This window comes from Syngnathus acus, chromosome 9 (assembly GCF_901709675.1).
Source record: "Syngnathus acus chromosome 9, fSynAcu1.2, whole genome shotgun sequence".
Lineage (NCBI taxonomy): Eukaryota > Metazoa > Chordata > Actinopteri > Syngnathiformes > Syngnathidae > Syngnathus > Syngnathus acus.
The window spans coordinates 4,542,827-4,569,062 of NC_051094.1; the positions used below are offsets into that span (position 1 = coordinate 4,542,827).

The window sequence follows — 26,236 nt, forward strand, 5'->3', positions numbered from 1 at the left end:
TTTTTTTTTAATTATTATTTTATTATTTTTTTAATCACCAATACCAGTGTCAGAGTTTGTTAATAGAAGGGAGTGGGGTAAATATGTTAAGAATTAGAAAGGTTATGTCAATGGCTCACCTATGACATAATGACTTAAAATGTATAGCGTTAGAATTGATTCAAAATGGAGGGCTACCCTTTTTTTAAGTGACTTAAAATGGAGGGCTTATAATATGTAATGAAACTGACTCAAAATAGGGGACTTAATGTATTTATGTAATGTATAAGAGTCTCAAAATTGATATGTATTTGGTTATTTTAATAAGAGTTATTTGATCACTATTACGAATTATTACTGTCATATAGCTTGTTAGCATTGAAAGGTTTTTAGCTTGTAGAACTTGGATCTATTCGAGTTTATGACTCTAGATTTTTCGTGGCATTTAAATCTATTTTCTTCCCTAAAGACGGCCTGCTGCTTATCATCCAGCGTTCCAGTCCATGTCCACTCCTTCTGACCCGTCAGGTGGTATGTCCCATCCTGGCCCTTCCCCGGGTGCGGGCCTTTCACCCGGCCCCATCCTGGGCCCCAGCCCCGGACCGGACCCGTCACCCGGCTCAGTTCACAGCATGATGGGACCCAGCCCCGGGCCCGGAACGCCCAATGCGGCCCACGGCATACAGGGGCAGGGTGACTTCTCGCAAGACATGATGTATTCTATGCACAAGGTAGACACGGCACCATTCATTTAATTCATACTGTGTGTGAAATTGTGAAATAAAATGGCCATTTTCCAACTTCTGCTGTCGCATAGTCTTATATCAATATCATTGCTTTTGCTTTTTCAGCCCATGGAGGGAATGAACGACAAGGCAATGGCGGACACGATGCACTTTGGGCACATGAAAGGCGTGGGCATGAGATCTCTCCACAGCGGCATGGGCCCCCCACAGAGCCCAATGGACCAGCATGGCCAGGGTAAATTTCAACTGTGTTTCTTTATTTTAATTCAAGTTTAACCACAATTCTCCAATCTCTGGTCTCTAAACTTTCATTTCTAATTCAGGCTACATGTCCCCCCATCCTTCACCGATGGGCGTACATGAGCACGTGTCCAGTCCCATGTCCGGGAGCGGAGGACCCACGCCACCCCACATGCCCCCCTCCCAACCGGGCCCCATGATGCCCATGGACCCGCAAGCAGGAGGAGGAGGAGGCGGCGGCGGTGGCATGGTACCCAACATGTCCGGCATGGGCCAGCAAGGCCGTGGGCCATCGGCATTCAGTCAGGCCCAGCTGCAGCAGCTCCGGGCTCAGATCCTGGCCTACAAGGTGTTGGGGCGCGGGCAGCCGTTGCCCGAGAACCTCCAACTGGCCGTGCAAGGAAAGAGGAGCCTACCCACAATGCAGCAACAGCAGCAGCAACAGGCGGCGAGTGGTAGTCCTTACAACAGACCTCAAGGTACGAATGATACCACATTTGAAAAGCGTGCCACCGACGTGCTATCAAGAGAATAACTGAAGTTGTTAAAAAAATAAATTAAAAAAAAAAAAACAACTTGTTACTGTTAACGATGATATTGTTATATATTTAGTTGCTTGAAAATCTGCAGTTTTTTAACCAACATTTGAACATGTGTTTTGGTCCAAAGGCATGCCAATGGCACCTTTGGGTGGAGCCCAGTCCAGCCCGTGCCCCACTCCAGCCATGCAAGGACACAATCAAGGTGCAGGGCCCAAACCTTGGCTCGATGGTATGTATGTATTGGAAAAGAATGCAACCCAACTTTTAGGATAGTGAGGCTAACGCTGTCATTTTACCTGGAGACTAAAAACACTGCAAAAGATTGATTAAAGCTCAGATACACATTTTCTCTACAGAAACTGATTGATTTTTTTTTTTTTGCCTCTCTGCTTACTTTGTTGTTTGCTCCCTCGCAAATGGCTGAGTTCAAAACAAAAAAGGATATTAGATACAGATGTAAAAGGCACATTTGCACTTCTCTTGTATCTGTCTGCTGAAAGCAAACCTGCCTGTCTACATCAAAATTAGACATATAAGTAAATACTTAAAAAAGTGAGCAGTGCGGTGAAATAGAACTCACCCTTTTTATTCCATATGTCATCATAAAATAGAATTTGAAGCTGACGAAACTTCAGTGTATAGTCAGTCTTGCGTCACACTCTTCTATTTGACAGCAAGCTGAGGTAAATTCTTTGAAATACATGACCTTTAGACGTCCACAACACGTATCAATTAAGTAAGACAGGAAAGTTATTTTTTTCTGGGTTGGGGGGGGTAATTATTAATTAGAACAAAGATTTTTTTTACTTTCGTTCCAAACAGCACAAAAAGATGAAACTCAAATCATAATGCCTCGTTTCAAAAATGTCATTTTTACTGACCCCAAACTAAGAAATTCCAGACAAAAAGTAGACAACCAAGCAATCACTAAGCTTCCTCTTCTCCAGGCCAAGGCGGTGACAATCAAGCCGGCGCCCCCAAGCACCTCCCCCCTGTGAGCGGCGGTCGCCCGTCGCCCGCGCCTCCCCAGGCCGCCTCCTTGCCAGCCGGGCCCCTGCCGGGCGGCTCCGTGGCCCCTCAACCGGCGGGCCAGCAAGTGTCCCCCATGCTGCAGATGCAGCAGAAGCAGAACCGCGTCACACCCATTCAGAAGCCACAGGGCCTGGACCCGGTGGGCATCCTGCAGGAGAGGGAGTACAGGTAAAAGGACTGTGCTTTGTAGCCCTAAACACATCGATTAGTTTCCACGAATCGCTTCGATAATGACGTCCACCAGGCTGCAGGCTCGGATTGCACATCGTATCCAAGAGCTGGAGAGTCTGCCGGGCTCCCTTCCGCCCGACCTGAGGAACAAGGCCACGGTGGAGCTCAAAGCACTGCGGCTTCTCAACTTCCAGCGGCAGGTTTGTGCTGAATTTGCACGTTTATTTAGCTATACGTAAGAACTTTTTGCATTTCCAAGTGTGCTTAAAAAGTAAGACTACAATTCTTAAGTTGTCCTTCCTTCAGTGTGCAAATAAACTTTATATTAGTGTGTTACAAACAATAAGAAATTCTTTAGATAATGTCTTAACTGTACCAAAGATCCGGATCATGAATTCTTCCCGGAAATATCGTACGGACTGTCATATGCCTCTCTCGCTAGCTGAGACAGGACGTGGTGGCGTGCATGCGGCGGGACACTACCCTGGAAACGGCCCTCAACTCCAAGGCGTACCGCCGCAGCAAGCGGCAGACACTACGGGAGGCACGCATGACAGAGAAGCTGGAGAAGCAGCAGAAGCTGGAGCAGGAGAAGAAGCGCCGGCAGAAACACCAGGTTGGAAACAGAAAAAAATGAACACATGAAAGCCAAGGTGTCTCACAAGATTTAAAAAAACAAAAACAAAAAAAAACTTTTTTTTCTTCTTCCCCCAGGAATACCTTAACAGTATCCTCCAGCATGCCAAAGACTTCAAGGAGTACCACCGCTCCATGTCGGGGAAAATGCAGAAGCTCACACGAGCCATCGCCACTTGGCACACTAACACGGAGCGGGAGCAGAAGAAAGAGACTGAGAGGATCGAGAAGGAGCGAATGAGGAGACTTATGGTAACAACTTAAAGTCACTCCAATATGTTGTACTGTACAGGGCTCCAGATTATTATTTTGATTTGATTTTTTTTTACTAACGTCACAGTGGTCCCGAACCTGAAAGTTTAGCGGCAACAAGGAGAATACATATAAATATTAAATATTCACATTTGCACGCCAAAGTACAAAGCAGCAGTGATAAAATGTGCAAAACTGTCTGAAATTGTAGTGAAACTTGAATTTGGTTAAGAAATAAGGTCTCTTGCAATGGTTTGCATCGCAGGCGGAGGATGAGGAGGGCTATCGAAAACTCATCGACCAGAAGAAGGACAAGCGTTTGGCTTACCTACTGCAGCAGACGGACGAGTACGTGGCCAACCTCACCACCCTGGTGTACGAGCACAAAGCTGCGCAGGCGGCAAAGGAGAAGAAGCGACGGAAGAAGAAGAAGAAGGCGGTATGGACGTACCGTGAGACAATTCCAAATTATGAGCTCAATTGTTGAATGACGCCAATGCGCTCCTTATCTAGAAGGTTGACGGAGAAGGTGGTGAAGGAACAAGTGCCATCGGACCTGATGGGGAGGTAAGTCGGCACACTCTGGAGGAAAAAAACAGCCTAAATTTTTTGACTGGCTAAAGCAATGTCAGCACTCACTCATGAGCCATTTCACAAAGCAGCTCTTTTTTCTTTTTTTTTTTTTTTTTTTTCTTTTAATGCGGTTTCTATTTATGTAGGTCAGATAAAAATGTTGGCCATTGTCTCAATAATTATGGTCAGTGTACAGGGGAGCTTTTCATTTTTTTATGATCTGTGGATGATCTATTTTAGCACTTAATCGTCATATCAGATACAGTTTGTCAGGGCACGGGTAGAGTAGAAGACCTAAGTGACAAAACTCGTTTTTCTTTGTGGTGTGTTTGCAGCCCATGGACGAGAGCAGCCAGATGAGCGAGCTGCCCGTCAAGGTCATCCAGACGGAGACGGGTAAAGTTTTGCAGGGTACGGACGCGCCCAAATCCAGCCAGCTGGAGGCCTGGCTCGAAATGAACCCCGGGTGAGAAGACCCATTCTGCTTTTCGCCTTTAGTTTTTAGATGTCTCCGCTCAGCGACACAATGTTAGAACCTTTCGTTTAACTGTTAGCTTTCCGTACTCACCACAGGTACGAAGTTGCGCCAAGGTCGGACAGCGAGGAGAGCGGCTCTGAGTTTGAGGAGGAGGTCAGTGAGTCGTCAATGCAATGCAATTATTATGGAAGGTTATTTGGTTTATACGCGCACACACACACACACACACACACACACACACACACAAACAGACGGCCTAGCTAGTGCGTTATTTCTTTATTAAGCCAAGGTTAGAAAAATCTCATGGCACTTCATCAAACAAAATCCCACACTCAAAATCCTCACAATACAATCTCCCGCTTGTAATCCACTAGGGGGCTGTAGCCGTACACATTTCAGCAATGCACACTCTCAATGCGGTCCTCCACATCAAACATACTTCTTGTAATGAATATACTCTGGCGGGTCCTCAAAACGTATTATTTTATGTCTCAAGGAGGAAGGAGAGACGGCCAAGGGCGAAAATGACAAGACCATAGAAGATCCCGTCGAAGAGGCCAAGCACATTATCGAGTCTGTACTGCTTCTTTTCTTAACAACCACTGAATAACAATGCACGGGAGTCTGATGTTGAAACACACACACACACACACGTTCAGGTCATCCAAGCAAGACGTGGATGACGAGTACAGCGTGCCGACAGACGAGACCAGCCTGCAGTCCTACTACGGCGTGGCCCACGCCGTCATCGAGAGGGTGGACAAGCAGTCGTCTCTCCTGATCAACGGCTCGCTCAAACACTACCAGGTATGTGCGTGCAGCTTCTCGGTGAACTCACAACCAAGTGACAGGTTGTGTGGGCACTTTTTGGAGCGTGGTTGAAACAGCGCCCAGTGACATCGTTGGGAGACCAGCATGAGTTCGCCCTCCCTCACTATTTAAGAAGTTGAACAAAAGCTTTCTTCTTCCTGTAATTGTTCCCATTTCCCTTTGCCTGGTTCTCATCTTAATATGCTTCCGACCAGATTTTGAGGGCAAATGGATGTTGTCATGCTAACAGTCATCCGCTAAACATAACCGCGGCAAATGTTTTTTTTTTTTTTAATATCGCTGTTGCGTTGGCATTTCATCTTCCAAGCTAGTCTAGCACGACCCCGTAATGAAGGCTGCGACGCTTGGCCCCTCAGAGACAATGAGGAGATAGTGGGGGATGCCAGACGGCGAGGAGCTACAGGGGTTGGATTCCGAGCATCAAAAGGGCAGAGCGCAATGTCGGCTCACAGCAAGACCGCCGACCAATTAAAAGCACACAGCGCTCCGCGTTTTTGACAGCTAACACAATCACAGAAGAAAAATGAATAAAACACAGCGGCTATGATCCCGTTGGGAGATTTTGTCCATTTCAGACTACTCGTCCCATGAGGTTGAAGTTCATTTTTGAGGCAAGATTATCCTGCTGCCAAGATCAACTTGGAGTGCAGGAGGGCGCGCAGATGGAGGAGGGCGGGGCGGGTGGCGGTAAGGGACACCTGGCCCAGCTCGGCTGGACTGGAGATAAGGCTCAGAGTTCACCGTCCATTTAAGCCTTTGTACAAACCACCCGAGTCTTTTTCTGCTCAGAGAACACAAGTCGGTCGACTTGAGACAAACTGTATTCTCGGAAAACCCTTTGCAAAGAATCATCATTCTTCCCGTTCCTGTTCTGTCAGATGCACTGTCCTCTTTTAAGACCTTTCGGCCTCACGTTTCCAGCAAATGAGCATTTGCTCTATTTTCTCCCGCTGTTGTGTGCTAAGCGGCTTTATTTATTCAGGATGCACAAGTTAGTCATCTGGGAACGGAGCCAATTTGATCTAATTTGCTATTCAGATGGCCACGCCTCCACTTTGTTCTTTCCCCTATTTGATATTTCCACCCCCCCTTTAAGGCTGCTCTCTCTTTCATGTTCAGCACGCCCTCCAAACAAACACGTTTTGTTGTCGACGTTTGCGTTAACAAGTATGTCAACACTCTTGCGTCTCTCATGTTCAGGTTCAAGGCCTGGAGTGGATGGTGTCGCTGTACAACAACAACTTAAACGGCATCCTGGCAGACGAAATGGGCCTGGGCAAGACCATCCAAACCATCGCCCTCATCACGTACTTGATGGAGCGCAAGAGACTCAACGGGCCCTATCTCATCATCGTGCCTCTCTCGTCAGTACTTGAACTGGCTTTTATTTCTCACACTTGCGGCACTGAATCGGAGGATGAAGTGAAGTAAAGCAGGAGGGCGAGTCTGAAAGTGGAGTGGAATGGAATTCGTGCCCTCCTTGCAATTCCTTACAAAGCGTTTGTGGAAATGCCTTGAAATAAGATCCAAACACTAACCTAGTTTAAAACCCAAACTTGAAACTCAAATATCGCAAGTGTGAATTTGAAGTATTAACTCTGTCTTGAAACGTTAATTTGAAAGTAACTAACCTTGTTTTAAAAAAAAAAAAAGGGTTGAAATCCTAAATTTAAACTCTAAACCCTCATTTGGTTGCAAGCATGCAAATCCTAATTTGACCAAAAATGATGTCACATTTCCTCTTAGACACGACATGTTATTTCGTCCACTTTTTTTTTTTTAATTCCAGTAGCGTGAAATCCGATTGCGGCTAATGAATACTTGCGCACTTTTTGACTTTACATCTTGCGGCGACTACACAAACGCAGATAAGCGTCAGCCATGATGAATGGGTCGATATTTTTAAAGGAACTAGCGCTGCGAATTGGTATTCAACGCAGCTGCTGGATTACCAACACTTGGCATCAGAGCTGCAGCGGTGCGAAACTTCACAAGGTTAAAACACGCTTTTATAAAACAAACAAGCTTCTCAGTCTTTGATTGGACTGAACGAAATCAGCAATTTATCTCTGGTTGTTTTTGCTCACCATTAATCCTTTCAAATCCTTAGACGGCACACAAGCAGCCTGCTGATTTGGATGCACGCCTTAGCCTAATTACCATACAAATATGAGACAGGAGCTTCCTAATGCGCACATCCTATGTAATGCTCCTGATGTCCACAGAGGCCTTTGACTTAATGAACCTGTTTACAAAATGCTTAGTGCCAATTCTAAGTTTTTAGACGATTGACCCAAGTCACACCCCTGAACCCTGAAAGTGACCAATCATAACACAGAACAGATTCTCTTTAATGAAGTTGTAGATATAGTTTTTTTTTTTTTTTTAATCAATGTTCAAACCCAAAATATTTAAGTGGTCTGTCTGCATAGTTGTCAAAGTACACCTGAAATGTACTTGAGCTAAAAAAAATTAGTCGTTTGAGCAGGCCTAACAAAGCTACGCTATCGAAGTGTGTTTCTTTGACGTTTGCGTCAACCTTTTATTGACTAATAGTAAAATAAGATTTATTCTACCAGTGTTTCAGTCTTAAACTTGGACCCCAGGGTGTGCAGACAACAGAAGACCACGCTGTCTTTCGTAATTACTGTTTTGGCAGATTAAAGCTCCGATGTAATCTTTTAATATGCACTGAACTAATTACACTTTTCCGCTTTTGTGAAGGCATCAGACCAGACAGCCAGTTTTGAAAACCTTCCAAAAGTCTCCAATAGCAAGCAATATTTTGACTCACTGCTTCTTGCTTGCGTCGGTTTAATTCTCCTCGATTTTCTGGCTTTCAGGACTTTATCCAACTGGATCTACGAGCTTGACAAGTGGGCTCCATCCGTGGTCAAAATTGCCTACAAGGTAAAAAACTGTTTTTTTGAAGCATCCGAGAATTCTATTTGTCCCAACTACAACAAAAACTTTTCCTCACCCAAAGGGTACCCCCGGACTACGCCGGGGACTCGTGCCGCAGCTTCGCAGCGGCAAGTTCAACGTTTTGCTGACCACCTACGAGTACATCATCAAGGACAAGCACATACTGGCCAAGGTGAGACCTCTTTTGACCTCAAATGACCTTTTGTTCTGCTCCACTACGAGAACGTATTGCCTCTGTTAGCCTCAGTAGCTATCTGGCACAATTCCAATGAGTTAATCAGTTAGATTCACTTGGCCAATATCTACTAGCACAGTGAGCAGTTTCTTACAAAAAGCGTCATGCCAAAATGGGCAGCGTCTTCCCTGGATGCCCCAATTTTCAGAGCCGCTCGTCGTTATTTCCATTTGTGAGTGTGTTGTGTTATTCAGGCGTCCGTAATATGTCGGAATGCCGAGCATTGTGGATGTATACAGGAATTATCAGGGAGCACGGACTCAAAGTCCTGTCGTGAGCCACAAGCTGAATGAATGTGCTGCTGCGTTTAATAAATGCTTCATGTTCTGTCAAGTGACACAACAACATGACAACTGTGGAGGAGCCAACGGCAAACCGTTAGCTTAAGCTAGCTGCTAACCTATAGCACCAGCAACTATAGCTGCTGGCTAGTGGCTAACAATAAACATTGTTGCATTCATGACCACACCAATTGGCTTGATTTTTTTTTTCCAACATTTTCAAGCCTTCATGGCACATTTTTCCTCACGGTGGAGGGTTGGATGTGAAAGGTTCCTAAATGTTAACAACAAGAGTTTCAACTTAGCCCCAACCTTGTCGTTCGGAGCTTTGTCTGTTTGCTCCCTTGCAAGCAAATTGGCCGTGGGAGATCACTGGAATGAGTCTCTCAAAGCAGATAAGGCGCCGTTATCATTTCTTTCTCCAACTCCAAGATGCAAGTTCAGCATGACTGTAAGTGGCGTCATTGATTTATCGAGCGGTGCGCCGCACTCCAAAATGAATGCGGGCCCCATTAGCCGCTTCGTTTTTGGAGATGGCTCATGCAACGTCCGCGGCGCTTTTCTGACGGCTTTGTCGATACGCCCCTTTGATATGTGGGGTGTTTGTTAAATGCCAGATGTTATGTGGAGCCCAAGAGTCCGTTTTCTTGGTGGAAGAAGGGTATTGATAATGGCATTATAACCGCAAAGGAGAACGCTATCACAACAACCTTGAAATAATGTCGCACTCTATCGACTTTTCATCTCATGCTTACTCTGCTGTAGACAGTGTTAAAAAAGTTTCATCCTCGTAATGTACTTCTGGAGACTTATGAACTTTATTGTTGTCCTTGCCATATAATAATCTTTCCAGATCCGTTGGAAGTACATGATAGTGGACGAAGGCCACCGCATGAAGAACCACCACTGCAAGCTGACCCAAGTGCTGAACACGCACTACGTGGCGCCGCGCCGCCTGCTACTCACCGGCACGCCACTGCAGAACAAGCTGCCCGAGCTGTGGGCGCTGCTCAACTTCCTGCTGCCCACCATCTTCAAGAGCTGCAGCACCTTTGAGCAGTGGTTCAACGCCCCCTTCGCCATGACGGGCGAGAGGGTACGCACCTTCAATTTGGTGTCCTCATGATGTCGTTTGCAACCGGGCCCCGTGTGCCATTGCGGTTGCTAGGTCACTCTTTATTGTTCTGGACTTTGTTCAGGTGGACCTCAACGAGGAGGAGACCATTTTGATTATTCGACGTCTGCACAAGGTTCTCCGGCCTTTTTTGCTGCGCCGCCTGAAGAAGGAGGTGGAGTCTCAGCTGCCAGAGAAGGTGAGAAGCTTCAAAGTCGCTGCAAGTTTGAGGAACACATCACAGTGGAGTCTAACACCAAAAAAAAAACCACCTTGTTAGCAGACTAAAATTAATCTGCAGTCTTCTCAAGATGCTGCACCTCCCTTGGAGTGATTGCAGGAATGTGCAAGAAAACGTTTTTTTGAACTTATCACAGTGGTGTTGTAGCACCAAAATAATTCATCAGCAAGCACGTTTTTTTCTTGATCTTCGGGTGTTTTGGATTTAAAAAGAGGCTTCAGGTAGTTTCTCACTCCCAGTTGGTTTACTGGTAAACGTAAGAGAACAAAACAAAAAGAATGATTGGAAACAAGCAAACAATTGCAAAGAAGGGCCATTTATCTTAATGGTAATCAAGCAAATTTCAGTGCTTCAATCCTTTCAGCAAGAATTAAAAACAAGCGGTTCACCAACATGTAGACTATCAAGAGAGAAATTGAGACGTTATTGTGAATTCCCTTTGAGTTTGATTACAACTCGCCAACATTTTCTCACATCATATTGACATTAGCAATTCATTTTACAAATGTGGATCTTAGTTTGGGTTTTATCTGCTTTAGCAGACTTCCTCAGGCTACTGCATTTCCTCTTTAAATTATGCATATGCCTTCAATATTTAAGTCTTTTTTTTTTTTTACCACATATAACTGAGACTAAAAGTGATTAATTGGAAACACCAAAATGTTGAGTTTCCCCGAGCTGTTTTTCTAAATATTTTTTGAAAGCATGAAGGAACTGTAGAGTTTAGGAATTTGTAAACATGCCACAGTGGGGTTCTAACTGCAAATTAATTCAATCATAATTCATTATTTTTCTCATTATGCGGTCTCTCCCTCCCTGAAGCATCGACAACAAGCCGTGTAGGCGGGGGAAATTTATCAACTGCTCTTCATTCAATTTTCATGGATTTCTAGTTACGACATTAAATGGAGCTTCACACTTTGGAGTACAATGGGCAGAATGACATTTATATGGTGATTTTTCTTGTCACCTTCTGCACAGGTGGAGTATGTTGTCAAATGCGACATGTCCGCCATACAGAAGGTCTTGTACCGGCACATGCAAAAGGGAATCCTCCTCACCGATGGCTCGGAGAAAGACAAGAAGGTACAAACACGTTGAGCCCCCTTGCTAAAGAGTGGCAGTTACTTCTGCACGTCACACGTTTGCTTTTCTTTTGGCATCAGGGTAAAGGGGGAGCGAAGACCCTTATGAACACCATCATGCAGCTGAAGAAAATCTGCAACCACCCGTACATGTTCCAACATATCGAGGTGAGTGACGTTTATGAGCTCATTTAGAGCGATCTGAGCTGAGCTAATTGACCCAAAGTGAAGCCGATCGATCATTGATCGTTTCAATCTCTACCGTAGGAGTCATTTGCTGAGCATTTGGGCTACTCCAACGGCATCATCAGTGGGTAAGTTGGACCGAATATAAAAGAAAAAAAAGCTTGATTTTTTTTTTCTTGATTTTTTTTTTTTCTTCTAGCCGCCGTTGACAAAAGCTAATTGTTTGATGTGAAGCCAACGTCGTGTGCTAGTAATGTGTTGTCTACAGCTTGATATTAGCACAGTGCGGCTATAATTGGCGATTATCGACGTCTCTGCCGTAATTGGCGAGCGGTTACTGCCTGTGTAGCCTTTGCCTCTGCATCAGAGCATTCTAACAGGATGGGAAGTGTGTGCTGCTTCCATGTGAATCCCAGCGGAGTTCTAGCTTCGCTACACTATGAACGCATTCCGCCTTTCAAGCGGAACCGCATTCATCTTGTCAGTAATTGCGCCGTCGGTTCCCAACGCAGGCCCGACCTGTACCGAGCATCTGGGAAGTTTGAGCTCTTGGACCGCATCCTGCCAAAGCTGGAGGCCACCAATCACCGGGTGCTGCTCTTCTGCCAGATGACCACACTTATGACCATCTTGGAGGACTACTTTGGCTCCCGTAACTTTCAGTATTTGCGTCTAGACGGTAAGATTGCACTAGAGGTGTTAACGATGAATCCACAAAAGACAATAATCATGTCAAAAGATTTCAAATCATATCAACAATAAGTTAACAAAGTGGAAAAGACAAAAGCTCAATCGCAGGTGTTTACATTTTCAAATGATGGTTTTTTTCCCGAAGCTCTTTTAACGAAAAGGCTGTCCGTTGTCTTTGGCGGCACCGTGTTGGTGACCGCTGCTGTCGAGTAAAGCCGGCACATTTTGGAATAGGGTTGAGCTGCTCCAGGTACATAATGCAATATAGAACAACATCATACATTATACATGCCCGAGCCGTCATCCAATTTCTTGGAACACCCTGTCATAGCAGACGTTGACTGATGGCTGAGCTGCGAAAACTAATCATGTTTGCTCATATATTGTTGCAAGTCACAACTTGATATCTTTTCATTATTTAATATATGCAACTAATTAATTCCTTCCGGTGGATAGCTGGATGTAAATATGTATTATCATGATAATAAGTGACATTAAAATGCTGAGGAAAACGCTTTCTTTGTGCTTGACGTCCACAAGTAGAAGGCTGATATGTTTTCATCATATTCATATTGGCAACTATTAAATAACCGAGTACGGACGGATGTCGAGTTGTATTGTCATGATAACCAGCGTCATTAAAAGACTCGGTAAACACCTTTTCTTCCTGGAATAGAAGAGAAATTAACATATTTATGTGAGTCATGCCTGGGGTAATTGATTTAAAAAAAGAAAAATCACATTTTGCCTTTTCAAACGCAACCCGAGACCAATTTGGTTCTTTCATGTTTCCAGGAACCACCAAGTCGGACGACCGAGCCTTGCTGCTGAAGAAATTCAATGAGCCGGGGTCGCAGTACTTCATCTTCCTGCTCAGCACCCGGGCTGGCGGCCTCGGACTCAATCTGCAGGCCGCTGACACCGTCGTCATCTTCGACAGCGACTGGAACCCCCATCAGGTCAGTCGGGTTGTTTGAGCAACCATTGCAACTTCACTCTACATCTTAACATGAGACTAAAATGCTGTCCGTCTTCTGGCGCTATTGCTGTGTTAATTGTTGTGACACACAAATCAAAAAGCCGCGTCTCGTTTTCAGGACCTCCAGGCGCAAGATCGCGCTCACCGCATCGGCCAGCAGAACGAGGTGCGCGTGCTGCGCCTCTGCACCGTCAACAGCGTGGAGGAGAAGATCCTGGCGGCCGCCAAGTACAAACTCAACGTGGACCAGAAGGTTATCCAGGCGGGCATGTTCGACCAGAAGTCCTCCAGCCACGAGCGCCGCGTCTTCCTGCAGGCCATCCTGGAGCACGAGGAGCAGAACGAGGTATGTGGACGGCATGCCGGCATGCCTCGCGGGAGTTGAATCACTTTCCGCTGTTGTCTTTGTATGTAGGAAGAGAATGAGGTACCCGACGACGAAACCCTGAATCAGATGATCGCCCGCAATGAAGATGAGTTTGAGCTGTTCATGGTAAGAAAGCGTTACGTCTTTTTTTAAATTTTTATTTTCAACCAAAGACCTGTTGCCGCGTTTCCACTCAACCCTCCTGTGCGATCTCAGCGCTTCGACATGGACCGGCGGCGGGAGGACGCCCGCAACCCGAAACGTAAGCCACGCCTCATGGAAGAGGACGAGCTTCCCTCCTGGATCATCAAGGACGACGCCGAGGTGGAGCGCCTCACTTACGAGGAGGAGGAGGAGAAGATGTTTGGCCGAGGGTCTCGCTGTCGCCGGGACGTGGACTACAGTGACGCGCTGACCGAGAAACAGTGGCTGCGGGTAACAAGTGGCGCCCAGTTTTTCAACTGCTGGCAAGTCGAGAGTCTTGTGTGATGATGACCTCCCCATTAGGCCATCGAGGACGGCAACCTGGAGGAGATGGAGGAGGAGATCCGCCTGAAGAAGCGCAAACGCAAGCGGCGGCAGGACAAGGAGCCGTCGTCGGCCAGGGAGGACTGGGGCTCCAAGGCTAAGAAGAGGCGAGGGCGTCCGCCTGCCGAGAAGCTCTCGCCCAACCCGCCCAAACTCACCAAGCAGATGAACACCATCATCGACACCGTCATCAACTACAGAGACGGGTGAGGACGACCTCCTCGAGGGTCGGAGCAAATTGCGCACTTGATAATGATGCAAAATGTCCGTAACGCCTACTCGAATGCTCGACACCAGGTTCAACAATTAATACTTCTCTATCCTTGGGCTGTTTGGACAAAAGCTCATGATGAGTGCGCTTTGATTGATTTCTTTGAGCACGGTAGCAAAGAAAATGTTACATTTTTCACCCGCACGTTCATAATCCAGCTTGGTGTTGAATCAATAGTATGATTAATTTACCAACAGAGAAAACAGCCTCGGGCTCACGTTTCCATCCATTTTGACACAAGGGGGTCTGAGATTGAATATGCGTCTCCAAGTGTTGAGGAGGGGGGGGGGGGGCATGTTTGCCGGTGGATACGCCTCAAGCCCTGATGCATTTATTTCCCCTGAGAGGAAAAGGGTTCCATATGTCAAGTAGCTTGAAAAAGTAACTTCCACATAACCCAACATTATTTTTAAAATTAGGGTTTGAAATGGGACCCCACTGAAATTTTTTTTTTTTTTAACTTTTTTTTAGTACAATGCCAATTTCGACAGTCAGCAGAAAATATTCCGATATTTTATATGTTCAATGCATTAAATGACTTCTTCTACAGGCAGACATTTTTTTCCAGTTTTACTATTTGTTTAACATTATTAAAGTGTAATTTCCAAATTTAGGCTATACATGTATGCGGTACATGGGATGTTTATTATTATTCTGAAAAGGCCTAATATGGGTTGACCGGAACAGGGTTAAAATTTCAAACCAACTTTCAACTTCTTTAAATTTTATTTCAAGCTTGCTTGTTTTGTTTTTCAGGGCTGGCAGACAGCTTAGCGAGGTCTTTGTCCAACTTCCGTCCAGAAAGGAGCTACCGGAATATTACGAGCTGATCCGGAAGCCCGTGGACTTCAAGAAGATCAAGGTATGTCGGCGTCAAGGTTTCTGGCCTTTACGGGCTCAAGCCATCAATGCGCCGTCGCTCGGCAGGAACGCGTCAGGAGCCATAAATACCGCAGCGTCGGAGATCTGGAGAAGGACGTCATGCTGCTCTGTTACAACGCGCAGACCTTCAACCTGGAAGGATCCCAGGTCGGTGCAAATTGAGCTTGCTGGCAATACAATGTGCTTGCGTTAAATCCCTGGCAACATGTTTAGTTGACCTTATCCCTGTTGACATTTTGCTGCTTTGGTGATTAAAGAAGCAATAAAACAAGGCTCGGAATGAGTCATTGTTTTCGAAAGAAACAAGAGTTGCCGTTTTAAAGACGGATTTGAGATAAAAATTTCCAATTTTGAAGCAAGTGTTAGCGTTTGAAATTAGCATTGGGGTTACATGGGGTTAGGATTCCAAATTAGGGTTTGAAGCCTGGGAAAGGGTTTTTCAAACGAGCTTCGAACGTTTCGGTTTCCGTAGATATACAAATAATAAACGTTTGCGTTTTGAAAAAGGGCTGGTTACGAACCACAGAGGTGTGACGCAATCCGAAAATACGCCCTCGTCGTAATCAAGTAGCACTGAGCAGCCACGCCTTTGCCAACATGTACCGCAAGATCTACGAGGACTCCATCGTGCTCCAGTCGGTGTTCAAGAGCGCCAGGCAGAAGATCTCCAAGGACGAGGAGAGCGAGGATGACACAGAGGACGATGAAGATGAGGAGGAAGAGGAGGAGGAGGAAGAGTCAGAGGCTGAGGGTGAGGACACACACACACATTAAGGTCTCATTGTCATTCTGCACTTCATCTGACTCCCCCTAAGAGCTTGCAGACAAGAAAAACATAAAAGTCTAGCTGAGGCTCTAAGAAAAACACAAGACCGGGACGTCAACACACAAGTCACGCTTTCAACGCGGTCTGCTTTTTCCCCACAGCGGTTTGTGTTTTTAAAGACTGCGCTTTTTTACATTCACAATTGAAGACCTTATTTGTGACTTCCAGCCAAGTCGGTGTGGGTGAAGATCAAGCTGAACAAGGAGGCCCGCGGAAGCGCAGAACGGGGCAAGAAAAGGCAGAGCCGAGCCAAGGCCAAGCCCGTCGTCAGCGACGACGAAAGCGACGACGACGACGACCAGGAAGGCAATGTAAGTCCAAACTCAAATAACATCTCAGTGGCCTAGTGGTAGAGTGTCCGCCCTGAGACTGGAAGGTTGTGGGTTCAAACCCCGGCCGGGTCATACCAAAGACTATAAAAATGGGACCCATTGCCTCCCTGCTTGGCACTCAGCATTAAGGGTTGGAATTGGGGGGTTAGATCACCAACTGATTCCCGAGCGCGGCACCGCTGCTGCTCACTGCTCCCCTCTCCCCCAGGGGATGGATTAAAATCACACGGGGATGGGTTAAATGCAGAGGACAAATTTCACCACACCCAGGTGTGTGTGTGACGATCATTGGGACTTTAATCTTTTTTTAATCTTTAACACCTTCAAAGTTACCAAGATGTCGACAGAAGGATTCAAGGAGTGGAACCGTTCGATTCGATGCGCTCACATCTTTTAAAACAAATCCGACTTTACAATGGAAATCTATTTTTTAGTGTACTGTACATAAATGACTGACTAGAAATAATAAAATCGAATTTTTAACCACCATAAACAGTGCGCACGCCTACTTGATGTTTATGAACTGTGAGGCTGAAACGCGCCACGTGTCGCCGGCTCGGCTCGTGCCTCTTTTCAGCCCCGCCGAGCCCATCAGATGTTTTCTATTCATTACCGCCACAAATCCACCGGCAGTCTCGCCTCTTGTTTTGGTCACGTCCGCGTTCATTACCCGCCACTTTTGTCACACCAGGCGTCAAACATTTGGAAGCGTTGAAAGCAACGTGCTCGAGATGAGCCTCCGGGAACAACCGCTGCATACGCTGCCTAATGACTCATGGACGCCTCTCTGGCGGCTGTCCACGCGTCAACAACGGGTTTGATTGGTCGCAGCTCAAAGCAGCTCACTCGAAAGTTCTCAAGCAAAAGAAATTTGACGCCGCGCTTTTGACACCTTTTCATGTGCGCCATCTCTGAGTGGTTTACTTTTTAAATGGGTAAAAATGAAAAAAAAAACGGATACGGGAACAAAACAAAAAGGATAAAAGACACACAGATGCACCCAGTCAAAGAATGACGCCCAAAGCATCTGTGCTTACACGTCAGCAGACGAATTCTCAGTGCCTGCCTCTCACCCATCCTCGCGGCTGCTTTGTATCTCCGCAGGAGCAATCTGACATCAGCGATGACGAGTGAGGACGAGTTCAAGACCCCCCCCCCCCGACCCCCCACCTCGTTGTCCAGGTTCTGACTTTGTTTTCATTTCATCCTATTAGTCCACACAGTCAGCCCACTGCCTCGCAGTATGAACGTTTTTTCCCCCCGTTGTAATAACCAGATGAGCCGCATATGTAATCTTGTTCCAAGAGATTTTTTTTTAAATAGTTTTACGTATGTAATCGATTTTTGCCATTGTTACGCAACGCTTACGCTCGCACTTTTTAGAAAATCACAAATGAAATGTTAAGATTTCATGTCGCACTTCTAGAGCAGGGGTGTCCAAAGTCCGCGGTACGAAAGAATGTAGAACTAAGCTGGGGTCCAGTGACAATTCAGCTACCGAAATTCACACATGTTTTTTATAGCCAATTCTGACCTGAATTTAGTGTTTATTTAGGAAACATTCAAACCATCCTTGAAGGAAAAATGTGGTCATGTCTGTCCCGATGTGAACATAAATGGCAAAGCAACCCAAAAAAAGAACAATTTTGTTTCAAGTGTTCCATTGAAACATCAACTAACGTAATTTTATTTGACGATATCGTTCCACATTTGCCCACCAGATGGCGAAAGATGTGCCCCATTCAAAGCATGCAGCTCATTTCAAACTCATTCCTCGCCACAAGCAGTGGTCCTCACCGAAAAGAAAACTTGAACTTTCTGAGGTTATTGTTCGACGCCTGCGATATAAAGTAATTCAACTTTAAAGGAGTGAAATCCGCAAATAGTTTGCATTTGTTATGTGTATTTCTGGCTGAAGTCATTTTAAAATGAGAAAAGTTTGGACACCCCTGATTTAGGACTGCATGAGCCTTCCATTTCCCATCATTGACAGTTATGCCGTTAAGATTCAGTTGTTTGCTTCAATACAAGTTGGAAAAAACAACATTCAAAACAGTATTATAGCTTTCATGCAATATATTTGAATCAGTATGTTATATTTGAGGGGTGATTGTATTTTTCCACAAATCCTCCTATTCATTTTTAGATTTGGCTTTTGACGTGAGTTCTCATTTGGCAGATAATCATAAGGGTCGACTTAATGTTTGCTTTCTTTGCACAGCGTCTTTGTGGTTGTATTGCCTAGCCAAGAGCTAATTAAATAACACCAATTTGGAGCACAAAAAAACATTTGTTCTTTCTCTATTTTTTTTTCTTGTGTGTATATGTAAGGGTGGGTGTGTATGTTTGTACGTTTATTTGCCTCGATGAAAAAAAGTGAAGAGTAAATACGTTAAAATTTCAAACCGAAGAATAACAATGTATTGAAAAATATGCTTCAATTCAAATGCAATACAAAACAGAAATGAAATATCTGTGCTTATGGAGTAACATTTTTGTATCGGGAACAGGAAACAATGAGATGAGATGGCATCATTGGGTGAAAGGAGCAGCATAGATCCATTAGACGGCGCTACTGTGGGCACAACATACCAAAACAAGTTCACGTACGATCAATGATTTTTAATTTTTTTATAGCAGACGGTGTTAGGTAGTCCTTCGTGTCCCTTCGCGGTCTGCCTCTGCTTGCTTACCCACACAAAACACCTCAGGAAGGAAGGAAAAAAAGGTCATCGGGGTAATTGTCCATCCAGACATTTGAGGTTCAATACCTGACATTCACTCGCCCTCCTCCGTGTTGTGTTTAAATCAAATGCCACTACAATTTCCAAGCGGAACAGCAAGCGAGTGAAGATGCCGACTGCTACATTAGCATCTGGCGCTAACTGCGTCTACTCCCTCATGCGCATTTCACGCCATCCCAACACCGGAGGGCCGGCACATCAAAACGGCTTTTCTCATTCTTTTGCTCGATACCGCCCGTCCCGAGGCAAGCTTGGCTAAGATAATTCCCGCCGTCTTTTTTCCCCCCTCAACCCTTTTGAAGTGGTCACTCTGTTGGCACAATCGCCCGAGTGAGCGGGCGTGCCAATCGGAAGTTAATCCTCGTCTAAGCGCCCCGCCGGACATGTCGGCCGCAAACGAGTCAGGTCACGGCATCGATCCAGGTCGGACGGACGGAATTTCTCTCAGAGGCCAGGTGCTCCCGATCTGGTTTTGTAACCGCCCCCCCACCACCTACCCTCCCCTTAGAGGCCAATAGCTTTCCTTGTCTGGCGCAACTTAAAACAAGAGCGGTTCCATGGGGAAATTCTTGGGGGTTCACTATCAGTTTAACGCCTGGTCGAGGAAAGGGATGACACTGCGGTCATTCCGGCGTTGGTTTGATCTACTGTTGCAGCTATTGATTCCGTTGCCAAGAATAGTTCTGTCAAGGTTCCGGGACTTTGGAAGTCTTGCATTGCTTTGAAATTTTGACTCGAGACATTTCAGGTTTTTCGTCATGTTTTATATAATCGACAGACGATCTGAATTTCTCTTTAATTTCTTCAAAGTGGACATTAAGAAAATTGAGGAAGAGGGTGGGACGAGGAGGCCGGGCTAACTTGCGGCATGAGCTCTTCATCCTTTGACCTTGATGTGCTCGGCAGGAATGTCACCGTCTGAAAGGGAGTCGGGATTAGAAAAAGCAGGTGACGCCATTGTCGAATGGGACCGTTTAGCCGTGTTGGCTTTGCACTGCCTGGCTTTTGATCACACTGTTGATGCAGCTGATCCCTCGTCAACACATTTTTTATTAAAGACAGCGGTTTAATCAAAGATAAGGTATTCCTTTAGTTGTCATGGTATTAACTAGTGCAAGAAATTCTTTTTTTTTTTCCACATTTCTGACTTCTCAACTCCAGTTTTTAAATCCAAAAGCATGCCTTCAAGTCAAGCCTACAAATCTAGAAAGCCGTTGGCCTTTCCTTGTGCAGGTTTGAATGTTGCTGACAAGAAATCTCCAGAACGTTGGTCTTCTTTACTTGGTGTGACCATTGATGCTAGTGTTAGCATTTAGAACCATCCACAGATTGTTGTGGCCAAATGATTAAGGTGCTTGAGAGCCTTGGCCTTTCCTTGTACAGAATCCTGACAACAAATAATAGTCTGGAATGACAAATTAACATCTGCCTGGGACCTTTATTTGAGCACTGATACTCTCGAGAACTTCCTCCTAGTCTCTGTGAAGCCTTTAATTTGCGCTGATATTAGCTTCTACAAAACTCATCACAGGTTGCGATAAAACCACAGAAGGTTTAGCATTGGAATTACTTTGGAGCAAGAAATGGAACATTTTTGATGGAGTCTCTGGTTTTCTTCTAAAACAAGCTCAATTCCATTGTCTCTGTTTGCTTTTGCTAATTTTGCGCTTGATTGGTTACAGCGTTTTTTTCTCAATTACATTTGTGTGAAAATTGTGTGAAAAAAAGAAATTAAAACATCAAAAGGACTAATTATTTGAGGTTGGAGGTGCTTATTTTTTGAACAGTGATAATAGCGCCTTTCTACCGCACTGCCAATTAAGTGTCAGGGTGGATACAATGGCAGACATTTTCGACATATTATCACTTGAAGCTGATAAAGTTGAACATTCTTCAAACGTACCGGCAGGCGGTGAAGTGAAACCAAACAGATCATTCTGTGGACCTGCTCACAAACTTTTGTTGAACTACTTTCATTAGCTTTAGCCTTGATGCTAAATGTTGCCGTTCAGAGACGGAGCCAAGCAATTAAGGTCAGAAATGACAGCATCCGCTAAAGCTAATTATTAACATTAGTTCAAGTCTATCGGCTTAATTACCCTACGGCCCAATCTCTGATACCGTAACTGAATGTAAACATTAGCATCAGTGCTAACAGTCTTATCGATTCCCAGCACTAGAAGTAGCCAAAGCGCACACATTTGAGCTTTTTTTTGGATACTATAGATCAACACAGACGGAAAGCATTTCGGTCACGCAACCTCTCTGTGAATAATGGCTACAAATTAAAAAAGAATCGAGCCAAGAGGGAGAGATGAATTAGCAGGAGGAAACGTTTGCGAATAATTGAATTCGCAGCGTGGTCATTCCTCAGACTTGTAATCAAAACCAAACAAGTTTTCATTATTTGACAATTATCGGTTATACCTGAAAAGTTTAACGGACAAAAAGTCAAGAAATTTGACGGTCTCTATAAGGTTAGGTCTGGACTCCTCTGCGATACGGTACTCCCATCATATTCCATTTCTGCAACCTTTACTCATGTATATGTATAATATTCAAGTCGTATTTGACAATCAAATATACCATAGATAGATAGAAGATGGATGGATTTCCATCTTTAATTATAATTCGACCGGAGGCGCTTCTTGTTCCTCGAAAGGGATTTTATGATATTCAATTTAAGCCTCTTCGTACCCATCGGGTATCCATTTTTTTTTTTTCTGGTAATGACGAGTCTCCTGCGGAACGCTGACATGGAGATGAGCCTCCCTGCCACCATGGCTGCTTTTGTGTTTATTGCCTTACAGGGTTGTTTTTGGGGGGGCGAAAACTCAAAATGGATTATTTGGGATGTTTTGCTCTCATTAACTTAATGACTTATAAACACACACACAAACAAATGTTCTTATTTTGCAAAGTGTACAAACCTGAGCTTTCTATGCTTTCACTTTAGCATTGATGCCACTGCTAACTGAAGTGAGGGAAACCATGACGTCAAATCCCAACACGTGGAGAAAATGTGCCAAATTAAGCCCAGAGAGCTGCTGACAAAGCGAGCGCTCACCGCCAGCATCTCGCTGTTAGAGCCAATTAACGGCTTGTTTGGAACCAGCTCCAGCAGATGTTACAACGTCCATCCCCCAATTTGCACGAGGGAGCTCACCGTATCTAAAATGTGATTTATTTATTTTATTTTTTTTACATTTCTCATCAGGGCTCATATTTCTTACCCCGACCGACCAATCAGATGGTCCAACATTTAGCTGTAAATACAACTTAACAAGATGAATGAGTTGCTAAGTGCAATGTGACAAATGTAGCGTATGACTTTCTTGTTATGCAACTTTTATTTTAATGTGTTCTCAATTTTGTCTGCTAACATTCCAATCTTATGCTACACTTAGAATTCATAATTATTTCATATTTATGCCAGAGGGACTTTTTTTTAAATATATAAACAATCACAATGAGCGCAGTAGGTGTGAGTTTTGGTTTTTTGTCTTGTAAGGAGTCAAAAAGCACCAGCGCCGCATGGGGCCACTAAATCAGACGCCTTTTATTGCTCTTTCCGCTGCACCGCTGCCTTTCAAATGAGCCTTGTTAAAGCAGAATCTGTGTGTGTGCGTCTGTGTGTGTGTCCATGCTCATTACAACAGCATCGTGTGTTGCGCCGACAATGACTGGTTGGGGAAAAAGTCAGCGGGAGGCGGGCCTCCGTGGAGAATGCCTGAAAGGCAAACATCATTGCGAGCTTTAAAATGCGCTTTCATGAATTTCGGAGTTTAACGAGAAAAAGAAGCTGCATTTTACTAGCCGGTGGCGTTCACGTGTCCATATTATGACAACTGGGTTTTGATACGAGACAAGTAATTGCAGGCTGGAGTTTACGTTCACAACAACTTTTTCCATATTATTTGTGATTTTAATTTCATAATATCAAGACTTTTTCCACTTTGTTTTAGGAGCATTGCGTACGACAAAGTTTTCGTTTTGTCTTTTAATATAGAAATGATAAATCACCTTGTTAGCCCATTTGAATCAGCAGTAAACTATTGAGCATGTTGTCAGGCAAATAAATACTTTCCGGGCATTCCCCATTCAGGATATGACGAGCATCTTTTAATTTATGTCAATTATTCCCAGCTCCCCCCCTTTGCACCCTCTAATGGAATGTCCCGTCTTTTAGCCGCCAATGATTTTTTATTGCCCCCGACGACAAAAAGCATCGCTGACCCCACGGGGTGCGACGTGGACCCATTGTGAGCGGGACATAACCTGCCTGGTAAAGACGTCACGGGTCATTGTGTTGGGACGAGAAAGAGTGAAAAGACGGCATTCCGGGTTGCACTCCCAACCCCATTTTTACATGCAGGCGGGGGTCAACTTCATCGCCAACAGGCTCAAGAGTCGTTCGCTAACTTCACCTACCGGTTACGTCCTATGTTCCTCTGTTGAAAAGCCACGCAAAAGATACTTATAAATAAATAATTAAATCAGCAAATCAATAAATAAAGCGAAGCGCCATTTTGACGCTAGCTTTTCGAAGAGGAACCAGGCCAGGCCGCAAATAGCAAAACTCCACGGGGGGGGGGGTCCCACTGTACCCATTTTACCCCTTCCGAAATGGCCAGACGAAGATTTGACGTGATCAAAGAAATGGCGTCTATTTGCAATCTCGAGGCCACATTCATCTTCTGAATGCCGCTACGCCTGTGAACAGAGCCAGAACTCAGATGTGGAAAAATGACAGTGACAAAGGGGACTGTCACGCGCCGTCTGCAAATGAGATGGGTCGCATGACATGGCAAGTGATTGGTGGGTCGTGTCACCTCATGTCACACGTTGCCTCGCTATGATGGCTGCCATGGAAATGTTCACAAGTTGGATTTCTTGATTTGGGTTTTCAGCCACTGCAAGGTAGCGCTTGTCCATCCATCCATCCATTTTCTGAACCGCTTAGTCCCCACGGGGGTCGCGGGAGTGCCGGAGCCTATCCCAGCCGTCAACGGGCAGTAGGCGGGAGACACCCTGAACCGGTTGCCAGCCGATCGCAGGGCACACAGAGACAAACAACCATTTGCACTCGCACTCACACCTAGGGACAATTTGGAGTCTTCAATCGGCCTACCAAGCATGTTTTTGGGATGTGGGAGGAAACCGGAGTGCCCGGAGAAAACCCACGCGGCCCGGGGAGAACATGCAAACTCCACACAGGGAGGGCCGGAGGTGGAATCGAACCCGCACCCTCCTAACTGTGAGGCGGACGTGCTACCCAGTGCGCCACCGAGCCGCTGTAGCGCTTGTCATGAGCAAGAAATGATGCCGGCATTCCGCAAGGGAGTTATTTAATTTACGAAATATTTTTACAGACTTTTTGCTCTGCAGCTAAATAAAATATTCCAATCGTGTTTTTGCAAAAAAAATGCTGACGTGTATTGTTTTTGAAAAATCAATACATGTAAAAATTACTTTAAAAATAAGACCCCAAAGTAAGATTTTTTTTAAAAATGTTGAATATTTTACAATGAACATCTACGTATACAAAAAATTAAAGGGGAGGCCAACTTGAAAACTTGTGGAATGTGAGGTAAGCAGCAAAATCCAAGCCTTCGAGGGCAGCCATTTTGCCAATTGCTGTCGACTGAAAATGACATCACAGTTGCGCAGAGACAGCCCCCCCCCCCCCCCCCCCCCCCCCCCGAACGGACCAACACCTCATCTGGTTCCCGCCATCATTTACGTCATCCACCCCCGTTCTTGTTCTAAGGGAGTGTGGACAATTCTTCAACCATAGTCTTTACTTTACTTTTATTTCCCTCTTGATAAGATTGAACAAAACATTTTTACATCTTAGAGGTCAAAAAAGTTTTTATATAAGTCACTCTCCTATTTTACATCCTTTTCTAATCACCAAAACTTGGCGTTTGAAGTGGGGGTGTAGACTTTTGATATCTGTCGTACCAGAGTATGCGTGGGACGTTTTTTGAGGGGGGGGGGGGGGGCAATGGTGACGTCACACAGGGCCGGACTTATTTGGTTTATTAGGCGGAAGCTTGAGGAGGCAGGCAGGCAGGCAGGTCGCGCAGCTGTGCAGCGGCCGAGACGCGAGCGGCGGTGGACCCACGCAAAATTTTGGAGTGACAGTGACCCCAAAAAGTCACGCAACTAGCCTCACTGCACTCCTTGCGTTATTTCAAAGAAACAAACAAAAACAAGACAGAGGCAACATTTTGCCGCACACTCCATCTCTTTTTTGGATCAACTTTATTTCTTATTGATTTCCTTGACAAGACTCGTGATGGCCGCGTTGTCACTCGCCTCGTTGGTGCTACTGGGATTTATCGCGACTTCAGCCTCCAAGGTAAAAACTTTGTTGGTCACATGTTTGCTTTTTTTAACGTTAAAGGTCAAAACAGAAGAGGGACTGACTGTAAGGAGGCAGTGTGTGTGTGTGTGTGTGTGTGTGTGTGTGTGTGTGTGTGTGTGTGTGTGTGTGTGTGTGTGTGTGTGTGTGTGTGTGTGTGTGTGTGTGTGTGTGTGTGTGTGTGTGTGTGTGTGTGTGTGTGTGTGTGTGTGTGTGTGTGTTGCGTGCACGTTTGACTCCCTTAAATGCGCGCACTGTGTGAGATGTTGACACACTCCACACATGCACGCCACACACACTTTATACTGTTACATAACGTTTTCAAGAAGGCTTTTTTTTTTGGTTAATTTGATTTTAGATGACACGTGCCATGTACTCTTGTTTGCGTGAATATTTTTATTTCATTTCAATAATTTCCTCCCTTTGTCTTGCAGGCTGGTGAAGGTGATCGAGAAGGTGAGTTTCAATGAAAAAGTGGGAGGGGGGGGTTAAGGGTTAGGGTTCGCTTCATGTAAACTCATATACGTATATAGACTCACAGAAATCATGAATTTTTCAAGATATGGTTTTTGCAGTTGATTTACTGTCAAAGTAAAACTTTACAGAATTACACTTTGTGTTTTGGAAAACAACCAAATAACTGCCTTAGAAAGTTAATTTAGCTTAATGCTAACCACAGTGCAAAAATGTCACCAAAGTATAT

The 26,236-nt window shown here is 45.0% G+C and overlaps 2 protein-coding genes across 9 annotated transcripts in view; both read left to right on the forward strand.

The window, feature by feature from the left end:
• Nucleotides 1-482: 482 nt before the first annotated feature.
• smarca2 (SWI/SNF related, matrix associated, actin dependent regulator of chromatin, subfamily a, member 2) lies at nt 483-18,709 on the forward strand. Of its 2 annotated transcripts, XM_037258383.1 has the most exons (33): nt 483-710; nt 831-960; nt 1,049-1,444; nt 1,635-1,736; nt 2,455-2,707; nt 2,784-2,910; nt 3,153-3,326; nt 3,425-3,598; nt 3,864-4,037; nt 4,112-4,165; nt 4,507-4,637; nt 4,745-4,802; nt 5,146-5,222; nt 5,309-5,456; nt 6,681-6,844; nt 8,324-8,390; nt 8,467-8,577; nt 9,775-10,017; nt 10,121-10,234; nt 11,258-11,362; nt 11,443-11,529; nt 11,629-11,675; nt 12,060-12,226; nt 13,033-13,196; nt 13,335-13,562; nt 13,632-13,709; nt 13,800-14,018; nt 14,091-14,317; nt 15,139-15,244; nt 15,310-15,411; nt 15,874-16,015; nt 16,259-16,401; nt 17,527-18,709. In XM_037258383.1, exons 1-33 carry the CDS (start codon nt 483-485, stop codon nt 17,554-17,556), a joined length of 4,770 nt encoding a protein of 1,589 aa, XP_037114278.1. In that variant the 3' UTR covers nt 17,557-18,709. The 2 variants fall into 2 exon arrangements, with proteins under 2 accessions (XP_037114278.1, XP_037114279.1); XM_037258384.1 differs by lacking the exons at nt 483-710; nt 831-960; nt 1,049-1,444; ... (19 more) ...; nt 12,060-12,226; nt 13,033-13,196 and having other exon boundaries at nt 13,378-13,382.
• Nucleotides 18,710-25,229: 6,520 nt separating this feature from the next.
• adamts3 (ADAM metallopeptidase with thrombospondin type 1 motif, 3) overlaps nt 25,230-26,236 on the forward strand; it is a 49,284-nt gene continuing 48,277 nt past the window's right edge. For all 7 annotated transcript variants that reach the window (XM_037258593.1, XM_037258596.1, XM_037258597.1 and 4 more), the window contains exons 1-2: nt 25,230-25,530; nt 25,968-25,989. In XM_037258593.1, the coding sequence (XP_037114488.1) occupies nt 25,468-25,530; nt 25,968-25,989 (85 nt within the window). In that variant the 5' untranslated portion in view covers nt 25,230-25,467. The remainder of the gene's footprint in view (nt 25,531-25,967; nt 25,990-26,236) is intronic.